At 40.5% G+C, this 13,230-nt stretch overlaps 1 protein-coding gene across 1 annotated transcript in view; it reads right to left on the bottom strand.

Moving 5' to 3' along the window:
- Nucleotides 1–749: 749 nt before the first annotated feature.
- The window catches only part of cdh2 (cadherin 2, type 1, N-cadherin (neuronal)), a 61,310-nt gene continuing 48,829 nt past the window's right edge, over nt 750–13,230 (bottom strand). The window contains exons 10-16 of the mRNA XM_026150927.1: nt 12,709–12,962; nt 11,871–12,013; nt 10,684–10,917; nt 9,631–9,864; nt 9,257–9,396; nt 4,235–4,399; nt 750–1,668 (exon numbers count right to left, since the gene is read on the bottom strand). Of these exons, the coding sequence (XP_026006712.1) occupies nt 1,462–1,668; nt 4,235–4,399; nt 9,257–9,396; nt 9,631–9,864; nt 10,684–10,917; nt 11,871–12,013; nt 12,709–12,962 (1,377 nt within the window). The 3' untranslated portion in view covers nt 750–1,461. The remainder of the gene's footprint in view (nt 1,669–4,234; nt 4,400–9,256; nt 9,397–9,630; nt 9,865–10,683; nt 10,918–11,870; nt 12,014–12,708; nt 12,963–13,230) is intronic.

The following is a 13,230-nucleotide window of genomic DNA, read 5'->3' as shown; positions in this document are numbered from 1 at the left end:
GTCCTTTGAGATAGCTTACATAATTCGCAATCTAATTAAGCCTCTGCAACAACGTTGAGTTTCAGTAAGAACAAATGAAGAGGCAGTTTTTAGCTCCAAAATTAGCATTTTATTTGGAAGGTTGGGGTCAGAGATGTATAATTTGTGTTCCAGTACACATGGTTATCCACAAAGCTTAAGTCCAACACCTTTTTCCAGTCTTAAAGCTGATTCCGTAATTAGTGCCGAGCATAACATCCCACCCCCCCCCCCAACCCTTTTTGGTACAAATTCAACAGTTGTGCTGACAAGATCACTACTTTAATTTCTTTTTTTTTAAGTGTGTGTTTTTTTTTTCTTTTTTTTCTTACAAAAAACTCTCTTAACTTCTACACATTTAATGTCACCCAGATTTTTATTTTTTTTTCTTTCCACTTTGTAAATAAATTTGGGAAACAACAATTTTTTTCCTTTCTGTTGTCATGAAAAGATAAAAACATGCAAAAAACTTGAATTTGTAGTTCAAATTATACATTTACAAGTTTGGAACTTTTTGCACTTCTTCATATACTACATCAAAAGAAAGGATAAAGAAAAAAAAACATTATGTACACATTATCTTATCTTTTTACAGTGAAGTAAAACTTGAAAATACCAGATGATGACTAAGGCAAATGAAGTGTACATAGATTAGACCAAAAAAGTTTTTTGTTGTTTTTGTAAAACACTACATCACTTCAAAAAAAGAGAACAAAAAGCTGCTACAAAAGTATGATTCATAACTCCCTTTATTTGCAACCAGCTGCATAATTTTTTTAATTTTTTTGTGTTTTTTTAGTGAGAAAGTCTAGATGTCTAGCATACTGTACAGTGTTGCTCGTAACTGTTTTTCTTTTCCAACCAAACTAACAAATGATCCTTCATTTCTTCATCGTTGTGGTTCATTTAAATAATCCTCAACAAACAGGAGCATTTTGTAACCAAAGGAGAAAAAAAAAAGCATGTAGAAGCATACCAGAGTGTAACATACTTTGTTTGAAATCACTCCAAAAGTCAGTACCATTAAAGCCTTGAACATAAAACTAATCATTTAGATCCAAAAAAATGTACAAAAAGGCACATTATATCCCAGTGCTTCTGTACTGTGAAATTCAAGTGTAACTGAGCGCATTCAATACCAACAATCTGAATGGTGACAGTCCACCAGTGTTCCCTCCCACTTCCTCCGTAACTGAACCACAGTCTATGCCTAAGCTTTCAACAAGCATATGTATGCGTAGACTACAACAATAAGCCTAGGTTGGTTGTTTTTTGAAAAAAATTCTGAATCAATGTTTATTTTTTTGTTTATTTTCTGTCATGGTTCTACCTTTCTCTCTCTCAGGGAATATCAGCTGTCCATGTCCATCAACAGGAAATCTTTCCTTTTCTTCATTTTTTTTCTCTCTCATCTTTATATCCTTCAGGGCGTGACTGTGTGTCCTAGTCGTCACTTCCACCGTACATGTCTGCCAGTTTTCTAAAGCGAGGGCCCCAGTCGTTGAGGTAATCGTAGTCCTGGTCGCCCCCGCTGCTGGAGGAGTTGAGGGAGCTTAGGGAGCCAGCTGTGGAGCCGCTGCCCTCGTAGTCGAACACTAGCAGGGAGTCGTAGGGAGGAGCGGTGGGGTCATTGTCTGCTGCCTTGAGTCCCTGTAAAAAAAAAAAAAAAAACGTTAGATGAGAAGATTAAACACCGTCTCCAACGAGGAGTGAGTCACGTAAAAATAACTCTCTCCCACCCACTACCGCACACAAATGGCTGTACTAAAAACAGTCGGTCGCTCCCTCCGCACTTGCTCAGGAAATAAGGATTAATCAGGCTCTACTGTTCCTGTGTGTTTCCTCTGTGTTGTTTCATTGGGATTCTCCTGATGTTTCTAGGCTGCTGGCTTGATCGAAAGCCAAGATTGAGCATGACCAGTAGCCTCAGATGACAGTTCCATCTCCCCTTACCCCAACTAACACTCCTCTGGCTTTGTACAGGGAGCACGACTCTGGCACCGACACATGGTCGTCTATCATCAGATCAAAATATTTGTAACATTTTATATCTGAATGTGGCCTAAACACTACGCCTAACTGTGGAAACCAGCGAGAACGTGTCTCTGTGTGTTATCGTGAAGCCCGCAGTGCTGGTGGGAGCGGTTCTACTTTCAAGATCATGTTTGACATTCCAAGAAATCCTCACACCGGTGTGAAAAGTCCTCATGGATTGTTATTGATTTCCAGCCTCCTTCCTTAACGGGACTTGGGAGAGTTGATGGATTGCCAATCTAGGAGTTGAGATGCGCTTTGGCCATGAACCATGTGGATCCAGGCTTCGTTTCTCCCTTTTACCCCCTGGAACTGAGGACACCCAACAAATAATAAATGAATTAAAAATAAAGTGGAGCAACATAACGCAGAGAAATGAGACCTCAGCTCGCTGGGAACTTGTCGAAGATTTATAGTTTCCTCCGCACTGCCATTACAGTGCTGAAATGCTCTCAAATAAAAAGATGTACTGAATTAAAGTGCCCGGGCACTTAGCGATTATTTTCCACTTGTTAGCTTTTTGTTAAGTATTTGCTCAGGGCTGTGGTGCTGATAATTTTGTGGGAAATATGACAGATGGATCGTTCATTACAATTACAACCATAATCGCTCTGCTGGTTATAGCCCCCTCCATCTACAACCACAACCCCACTGGCAGTTTCATAAGGTTAGTCAATCACGGAACTCACTGTAATTTCATTGTTAACTGAGTCATACACCGCACCGAAGATAATAACCACTCTTAGTAAAATGGTGAACTCGCTGTCTCTTTTTTGTGCCACGGTTAACAAAGAGATGTGCAATCAATCCACTGTAATCTCTAGGCACACCTAACCCCGCCAGGCTCTATGTAAAACAATGAACGCCATCATTTAAGGTTTGCGTCCCTCTGTGGAGAGACGTCCCACCTGTGGACAACAAAGGTCATTTGAAGTTGGTGCTATTGTATTTAAACTACCCCCTCCCCCTCTGTCAGAACAAAGCAGGAGTTCAGTAATAGACCTTTGTTTGTCAGATTGTCAAGTTAAAGTCCTTCTGCTAAACCTATTCCTATTTTTTGTCCATCTAATTTAATTAGGAGACACAAGCTCCTGGGGCATGTGGAGACCATTCAGGATGGAGATCAGACACACTCCCCCTCCCCAGCCCTCGCTGTCTCCCTGCTCCTCTGGCAGATAGCCCTATCAGTTAGGTCGGATTCCAGCTCCATGTGCATGCTGAAGCTACCATGACTGAGCTTTAGTGGCAGTCAAATTTGGAACTAAAAACAGGTCAGGGTGCTCGGAAATGTCTCAAAGGCCTTGCAAGCACTATAAAATGATATGTTTAAAAAAAAGCTAAAGAAAAAAATAAGTGATCAAGAATGGTTTAAACTGTCAGGCTGTTACTCGCGGGACAGCACAGACTATTACATTTCATCACATATTAGCTGTTACGACAAGTAACATGGCTCACGGTGAGATTAAAATAAGAGGTGCCTGAGTAAAGGGATCTGAGAGATAGATGTTCGGGGGCAGAGCAGAGAGAGCTAGCTCTAATCTAAAAACATGGGCACCATCCAAAAACTAGGGGAGAACTCCATTTGTAATGCTGTGAAACTCTTGTCTGTTGGAGCTTGTGAAAAATATATGACTGCTCTTTTCATTTTACATTCTCCCTTCATGCTGGAGTCAATGATGGCCTGAGGCAAACGAGGGCACGCCGAGCAGTTCACTGCGATAGAAAGCCAATGTATTGCTTCTCGCATCTCCTATTTCTATATCCTGACACATCTATAACTCTACTTTGGCAGAAAATGAGGAGAAAAACAATTATATCCAAGTGAGTTAGCATCATGTACTTTTTGGGCTTTATACATGTTTGAGTGGATATTTCTGAAATGAAAAAAGTTTCAACTTTCTGCTGGGAAAAGATGAAAACAATTCTCATAACGACTGATTCAATTTAAAGTACTTCTCTGTCAACTACAAGGGAGCGAGCAACTCCTTGATGCTCAGTCATATGAGCCAAATTGTTTATTTAGACACAAGTTTATTATAAGAAAACCAGTCAGCTTGGAAATGAAATTCAAGCTTTGCAAGACCTCTGATCCTTTTATTTCAGCTCTTATCCTTGGATTTGATTTTCACCTCACCGCAAAATAATGTCAGATTTCAACAACATTACTGGCTGATGTTTTTACCTCATGGATGAAGTCTCCGATGTCTCCGGGGTGGGGTGCTGCTGACCTCATTGGGTACTGTGGCTCAGGGTGGAGGGGCCTCTCGTCTAGACGGCGGATTCCCACCGGCTTGATGGCATCGGGCTCTATCGTGTCCGGCTGCTGGAGCTGACTCAGGTCATAATCCTGGGGAATACAGACAGAAGGGACTTAGCTAAGCACCGTGGCAAGACCCCAAACTGAGTATGATTATTTAAATAGGTAAGCACATCCTGTGCTGTAAGTAGGAAGAAGTAGTTCAGCTCAGTGGAGGGGAGATTTTAAAGTTAGAATCCAGCGAGAAGAGTTGAGGGAACACGAGGGAAACTTTAATCTTCTTGTCTGTGAAGTACAAGCCCAGGGACAATTTGACACATAAAAAAGCGCCAGCGCTGAGGGGGGGCCAAGCTGAGGACCACATCATACGCTGCAGAGTGTTTGTACTTGGGCGGTGTGCTGCAGGAAGGATGTGCAGGCGACTGTTTTGCTCTAATCAATGCCCAGACACGGGATGGTGGATATGCATAAGCCATTTCTAATCCTATTAACATTACCAAGGCAACCTGAATGGCTCGCAGTTTGCGCAAAGTCATGGGCAAGGAAGAAGGAGGAAAAAAAGGGTGAAGAGAAAAAAAGAGTTAAGAGCGAGAAAGAGGCTGTGGTGAAGAACAACCCAGCTGAGCTGAATGACTGAATGGTATCAGGGTGACAGCAGATATGATAGAGAAAATGCCATTTGAGAATCAGAGTGTGTGCCTAATAAGCGTGCATGATGGATTGTCTCTCTTTAAGAGATTTTCGTAATCCATCCATCTCTAATATGCCCCTTCAAAATTGTCTTTGCTCAGTTGCACACGTACCTACACACAGACACTCGAAAGAGTGGAAAAAACGTGCAGATATTCTTGAAACAATTTTACAACAAATCCTCAAATGAAGCACCAACATCCTGAATAGAAAAAACACAACCAAGCAAGAAGTCAGTTTACAAGTACTTTACTCCAGACATTTTTTTGCTATTTGATTTAATACCCAATAACAAAAGCTCTGTTGGTGAATGGGGTATAATAACAGTCACATGCCACACGAAAAAGGTATCCATCATCTTTGGCTCATTTCAGTCCAACTCCCATTTCACCTTGTCTAAGGTCGTGCTCCAGAAGGGTCAGGAACAAGTGACAGGAATTGCAATGGAGCCATATAATGGCTTAACTATGCAGGAAGGTCTAATGATATACCAGCCCCCTTCAGGGATCAGACTCTTCACACATACGCTGGCCTGATGAAATATTTGCCACCGGCGTTCATGACCCACATTCAAAGAAGACTAAACATTGTTAAGCATATATATATATATATATATATATTATATATATATATATATATATATATATAATATATATATATATATATATATATGCTTTAAAATGCAAGGTGCCTGTTAGAGGATTATGTTGTCGTTCTGTTTTACTGTGATACGTTTGGTCGACAGATTACTACCATTCTCATGTCCTTGCAATTATAAGCTTATCATTAGCTCAGCATAAAGACTAGAAATAGGTCTGCTTGTTAGCAGCTCCCCATCTTCGCTGAGGTTACTTCTTACTGTGCAGATCTGAGCATAGTTTTCCTTTTCTTATATATAGCAATATTAATAAAACAAGAGTAAAAAAAAAAAAAGAAATCCAAAAATTTTAAACTATTTGAAAGCTGTAGATGTAGTTCAGTAATTATTTCCTTTTGCTCAGGGTTATAAAAATTTAAATAATGACCAAAGGTGCAAAAAAGCAAGCGCTATTTTCTAATAAATTTGGAGTTCTCCTTGAAGTTAAGTCATAGTTCCTCTGATGTGCAGAATGTCTTCTTATCTGTGTAACAGGTGGTTAATTTGTTTCATTTATTGAAAAATAAATCAAAACCTTTCGGGTTTTTCCAAAGCATGCCTTCAAAGCCACACTGGGTTAGGTTAAGGTGAAGGAAATTTTCCTGAGGTCACTTATGGAAGCAGATGGCTCTTTCTCTCCCATTTTTTTTTAACTTGCAAACCTGTCCGCAACTGCCTGTCCATCTGTCATTATTTCCTTATTATTACTTTTTTCAATGTGTGCTGAGTGGGTGCCTGATCAGCTGTCTGCCTTTGATGAAATGCGTACTTCACAGAGCAATACAAAACCAGGGCAATGGCAGCAACAACTAAAATCATATACTCTGAGCGCACCCAATGGTCTGACACTTCAATTTCCTCCCCAGCGGGAGATAGGGAGAACAGAGGTGGGCATTATAAAGTCCACGTTGCTGGGAAAGTCAGGTCTATTTTTTACCCAACACTGACTTCGCCGATTCCACAGACAAGACCATTTTCTCCTGGCTCCCTGCCCTTCTCAGCACCACTCAAAATGGAAGCTTGTTTTCCCTCAATAAATTGCTGCACCCGCTCGTTTGCCTTTGAAGGGTGTTATATCATGTGGCTGTTTCCTTTTCAACATGTTTTGGGCCGCAAGTTTGTGCATTTTGTGCTGGAAAGTGAGGACGCGAATACACAAGTGGTTCAGTCCCTCCTGTCTAATCACTGGCAGATGTGTAATGGCTTTCCAGTCGTATTGTTACCTTAGACAGGGCTTCATTATTGTGCCACAGCAGATGTCTGTCTCTAAATGACATCAGCTTACCAATTACAAGTCTCCCAGGCTAATTTGCTCCTACTCTGGGTCAGGCTGGGGTCTCCCGCACATTTCTGCTATATCTAAGCCACCAAAGCACTTCAGCAAGCAGCAAGAAAATAGCCCATTTGGTATATTACTGCCTTTTTTTTATGAAATGATTCCATTTTGCTAACAAGGGGTTATTAGGACAATTGAATTTGTGCCTGTGTGTGAGCCTGATCAGTGCGGGATGATACAGAGATGTGACTCTCCCGATGCCTGTGGCAATGCATGTCTGTTGTGTTGGTGTTGCGAAGCGGAGAGCAGTTCCAGTTGAGAGACATTCCCAATATTTCTGGAACCAATTGGATCAAAATGTGTTTGCCTTATTGATTCGAGCTTTCGATTTCCAGCTCCCTCCTAGAAAAAAAACTTCCAATTTACGTCTTACAATTCATTGTGAATTGCTGAAGTGTATCCTAAAGCGGCACAATGAGCAGACCTCATGCTAGAATGAAGCATTGTAAGTCTATGCATGCTTGCAAAAGAATCTAGGTGGTCCTCTATGTCCTCTGTAGCTTCAGCTATGCAGAAATTGCTTCCGTGCTGCATAAATATGACCTGAATATTCCACACCAACAAAGACCACACACTGTACAGCTAGATGATGTGTATAGCATGGCATTTCTCTGCAGTGTGAATAGACTCCTAGGCTGCAATAACACAAAGGTTCTCCACAAAACAAGAAAAGAAAGAAAAAGAACAAAAAGTTGTTTGGATAAACATATAAACATGTTACAATGCAAAAAGAATTTTAGAAATCTGAGCATTATTGTCATTATTATTAACTTAAAAATGTGCTGTTGTGGAATTTTGATACTTTTTGGATACATCAAAGAATTACAGTTATTTAGGACCATTAAAATCTGGTTTATTAACTGCCCCTGAGATGTTTTCTTGTTTCATATCTCCCTATACTAAACTATGCTGACACAGTCCAAATAAAAAAAAAACCCCCCAAAAAACCAGAAACTTTGAATTTGTAAAGTATTTCTCTGTTACTTTCTTTATTAATGCCTAATTGATATAGACATCAAGACATACAGTAATGTGCAAAAATCAAAAACAGAGTCTCTATAATTATAACCAACTAGATAGTCGATATATGGTACAATCACCTTTACTCTTTGACACACCTGAACTCTCCCTGGCAAGCTTTCCTAAGCAGTCTTCAGGAATAGTTCTCCAGGCTTCTTGAAGGACACTGAAAGCTGATTGACGGTGGTCTATCATGTGTTTTTCTATTCAGGTATACTTTTATTTGGGGTCTTTGTCATGCTGAAACATTTCCATGTTGCAATTAAATGCTTTGCAGATGATACTGCATGGTAGATAAAATCTGATTGTACTTTGCTGCGTTCATAATTCCATGAAGTTTGACAGTGAGAGCAGACCCAAACCATGACAGAGCCTCCACCGTGTTTTACAGTTGGCTGTAGACTCTCGTGCCGTACTTCTGTCCTGATCTTCTCTGAACATACTGACAACAATTTGAACTAAAGATTTCACACCATAAGACTTTCTGTTAATTTTGATTATAGTACTTGTGTAAGTTTGCATCACTCAGCCTTTGTTTGCCTGATGGATACGGATTGTTTTTTAGGCGAACTACTTCAGTTTCCTCAGTTCTTTTTAGGGCACAGTGCACATCGTGGCGAAATATGCCAAGTTTTTGGACACTAGCTCTTTGGGAATGACTTTCTTGGTGCAAAAAATACTTTGTTAAATACCTGTGTTGTCTGTGGTATTTTCAGTAGATTCAACTAAATTGGGGTGAGGGTGTTTGCTAGTAACTAATACAAGGCATAAAATGAAAATTCATCAATTATCAATTAAGTTAAACAAAAAAATCTCTGAAAATAATCAGGTACAAGGACTGGACTGAAAATGAGTGAAAAAAGCAGCAATTATCCATAAAAACATTTGCTGCTTTGAAAGATCCTTTAGAAACCCAGGGAAACTATTGCTCAGGACCATTTTAAAAACAAGAACGTCTGGCTCCTTGTAAACAAAATATAAAGAATTGTGGGGTAGCTCAAGGCTTGCGCACAGTACTCTATGATTCATTTATTATTTATTATTAATTTAACTTTTCAATTCAGCACAGTTTGGGTTTTATATCGTTTGTTTGGGGCTGAATAAAAAAGCAGACACTGCCACAAATGTCATCAGATTCTCTTAAAATCATTTAAATCCTGGTACAATTCACAATCAGTAATTAACATCTGTTGTTACCTATTCTATTGAGAACAGCAGATTTTCTGATTCTTTAGAGGTGCACCCAAACTGTTATGATTCTTACCTGATCCTCTTCTCCTCCACCTTCTTCATCATACTTCAGGATGTTGTCTCTCACGTCATCCTCAGGATCGATAAGGAGCTGCTTAGCCTGACGTTCTTTATCACGACGCTTCATCCACACCACAAACATCAGCACGAGAACTAATAGGCAGAAAGAAAAGCAGCTCTCATACAATGAAAAATAATAACCTGCATATTTTCATTCAAATGTAATCGGATCCAGTGTTTTAGAGCTTGGACGTGGGCCTGATCAAGGCTATCTTTTTGTTAATCCTGCGGTAATCTAGTGATATCTCGGATAATGTTTAGCTGTTTTTATAATTCCCGTGTGCGTTCCCGTGGTGTGCTGTTTGAGAGAGCCACTGAGACACTCACTGAGGAGGATGATGATGCAGAGCAGAATGGAGATGATGGCGCCTGTGCCTAGGCCGGCAGCCATGATGTGCTGCTGGTCAGTGCAGTCTCCGTTGATGTCGCACTGGCACACTTTAATCCGCAGGTAGGAGGTGTTAGACATGGGCAGGTTGCCTGAGTCCGTGATTATGATGGGGATCTCATAGATACCACTTTCAAGGAAGCCAATCTTCAGGCTCACCTGAGCATAGTCACCTGAGAGACGGACAGGAGAAAAGAGCTGTCTTAGCACCTTGTTAGAGGAAACACATTTCGAGTGGTGAGTCTAAAGATTAAATAACTCAGGCTGTTTAAATATAAAAGAGACAGGAAGCCTTTCATAGGGGATTAAGTCTAAACTCTGAATGCTTGTTTGTGTAGACTATGTTCGCAGCGTGATTACACTCCTATTACCACAAATATGCAACATAAATTCCTACCTGGAAGTTGCATCAGCATATCTAATCCAAAACATGGTCCTGATTTGGATTTGGAGCTTATAAATCTACTGAATGCGTTTTGATAATGCTGCTTAGGCTAAATTCCCAGCTGCGATAATCCAAATGCCATTATCCTATTAAGATATATTCACTGCGTTTCAACTCGCACCATCTAGTAGCTAACAAACAACAGATGAGTTCCTACACTCGTGTTTTGTTGTAAATTAGCATAAACAATTAGTGACTGCTGAGTAAGGTTAATATATTGTTTCATTGTCAGATCTGGCTGTGTGATTTCTACAGCGTGTAACTAATACACAAATTTCACATGTGCTTTGGAGGATAACAGATGTGAATGCTATAAATACTGTATGATTTGAGACTTTGGAGTTTTCTAATTAATCATCAAATGCCACTTTTTACTTTTCTTTTACATCAACAAACACAAACGTGGGCACGCAAGCGCAAAACAGCCGAATTGCCTTCTGTCACACGCTATCAGGGGAACAGCAAAACGAAGGTTAGTTTTACTAAATTAGCCCAGGGCTCGAGCGAGCGCCTGAGCAGCATGGTGGAATCATAGTCTGCATCTTACCGCTGATTCTTGTTATGGTCCAGTTTCTCCGAACATCAACGGGCCTGTTGGCTAACTCAAAGGCGAATGGCCCAGCATTTGGGCTCAGGTCTCCATCAAATGCAGTGATGTTGATGGCATTCGGGTCTGGCTTTTCACATATTTCCACCTCCTGAGGGGACACCCGGGGCGCATTGTCATTGATATCCAGTAGGAAGATTTGGAGAGTTCCTGTGCCACTTGCTGGCGGTATACCTGTGTAAAATAAAAAACACACATATAGTTAACATCAACTTTTTACGAGACGTAAGATTTCCCAAAATTCACATATGGAAAGCAATACTTGCTATTGAAATGCCATCTCTCATTTCGCAGTTATTATACAGTGGACATAGAAAAGTAAAGCATGAAGTTTAAACTTTGGGTTTCACTCTAAAAAGCTTTTTGCTCTAGTGGAGGAAGATCCGCACAAAATGAATACTGATCTGAGAATTTAATCTTATGTGGGGAGATGGGCCGAAACACTTGGATATCAGAACATTTAGTGTGTGTGTGTGTGTGTGTGTGTGTGTGTGTGTGTCTCTGAGTGTGTATGTTTGTATGTGTGTCTGAAGAACGTCTTCCTGACGAAGGGCACGGGTCGGGAATACTAAAGCAGACAAACAGAGCCCACTGTCGCTCCTCTCAGGCTCCTCTATGTATTCACTCAGCTAAGAGGCTTTTTTACCATTCAGGCCACGCTCAAAGGAGCTAGTCATCCAATCCTGACCCATTAATGCTGAGAAACCTCTTTATTGGTGGAGTTTTTAAGCCTATTGGCCTAAGCTATGCTCCGTAGAACAGGGTAAACCTGAACAGAGGTAAATCCCGCCAGTTCAGAGACGAGGTGAATACATCCACATGCTCTGGGATTGCTAGCACATTAACCCCCCAATAAGGTGCTCGGCGTTTCAGATGTGCCAAGTGCCTGGTTTAAGGTTGACCTTCGAGAATTGAGAATGTCTTTGTGGCTTTAACCAAGATAGATTTTTTTTTCAGCAGATGCGTTGCACTTGTGCACTGGCTTCAGGTGAAACACATCACAGAGGTAGTCAAAGTGATGCAAGGTGGAAGATAGACCTTTGAGAGGTAGGCTACACTAGACAGCTAGGCTTCCTTTAGAGAAGTGAGTATTAGCTCTTACTGCATCCATCTAGATAGATACGTACCATTGTCAGTAGCCAGGAATGTTGCATTGTACAGATTGTTCTTCACGTAAGGTGATTCTCGGTCCAAAATGGCAATCGTTGTGATCCGGCCGGTGTTTGTGTCGATCCTTAACCAGTTGGCTGGATCTGAGAGTTTGGAGTACCTGAAGAGAAATACAAAGAGATTCACACAGTGACTCGTTATTTCAAGCCAGGCGTTATTTACCGAGTTCTCTGATAAAAGCATCGAGAATGTCTCAAAGGTTTAATTTTGTATTCTGCTGGAAAAAAAAGTCTGTTTCCAGCTTGGCATTTTATTCTTTTTGTCTTTATTAGTTTACATGGAATAAATATTTTAGACCATGAATTTTTACATAATTATTCTAACTTTGGAGAGCAGCCTCACGGGGGAAACCAAACTCAGTAGCTCAAACTAATTTGTAGGACAAGCCGTGGAATTACAAAGCTAGCTCATTTCTCATGGACTGTTTTCAAGCAGATAAATACTTCCACTGCCAAATAGCTGTGATGAAAAGGAAAAAAAATAAGGCTGAAGAATGAGATGGAGACTGCTGCTGGCTGCTAAGTGTTATCTTAACAGGCCTAATGGAGAGAATAGCTGTCACCTTAACCTACCATATTACTCCATATTTTTCACATGTTCAATAGCATTATTCATATTAGAAGCTGGATGTGATGTACTTGAAAAGGGGGAGAACACATTCGAGGAAATTGGGCTAACTTTAAAGATTAGAGGAATTCTTCCAAATTTCCACATCTGAAAGGTGGACTCGAATCTTTTGAAGAGGTGTAAAGTTTCAATCAGACTCTCCTTTTTACTTTTTACTGTAAAATGTACCTGATGGTTTGCTGCATGAAGCGATCAGGATCCTGTGCACTGAAAGTGGTCAGTGTTGACTGTGGCATCATTCCCTCTTCAAGCCTAACGAATTTGGGGTTGGGCTCAAAGTAAGGACTCTCATTGACATCTATCACTCTGATGGAGACGGTGGCAGTGGACTGTCGGGGAGTGTGGATGCCTTTGGCCAGGGAAACTTCATTCCTCGCTTCCACTGTCAGCACATACGTCCTGCTGGTTTCATAATCAATAGGCTGAAAAACAGTAAAGGAGATTGGAGTGAATCACACCTTAAACATATAGGGTAAACTAAATCACATGAAAATTGTGGTTATGTGTCACTGATCTGAAAGCAATAACTAAATCATTTTCTTCGTCTTTGCCTGAAAAATGCTATCGTGAACACTTGCATTGGACAGTGGGACGAGATAAAGAGACTAAATCCTTTTATGGTCAGCTCAAGGATACAAAACAGCAGGAGAGCTGGTGTAAGAGATGCGCAACCAATCTTTTCCATTTGAA

The sequence above is a fragment of the Astatotilapia calliptera genome, chromosome 18, assembly GCF_900246225.1.
Source record: "Astatotilapia calliptera chromosome 18, fAstCal1.2, whole genome shotgun sequence".
NCBI classification, from domain to species: domain Eukaryota; kingdom Metazoa; phylum Chordata; class Actinopteri; order Cichliformes; family Cichlidae; genus Astatotilapia; species Astatotilapia calliptera.
This window is presented reverse-complemented; position numbering and strand designations above follow the sequence as displayed.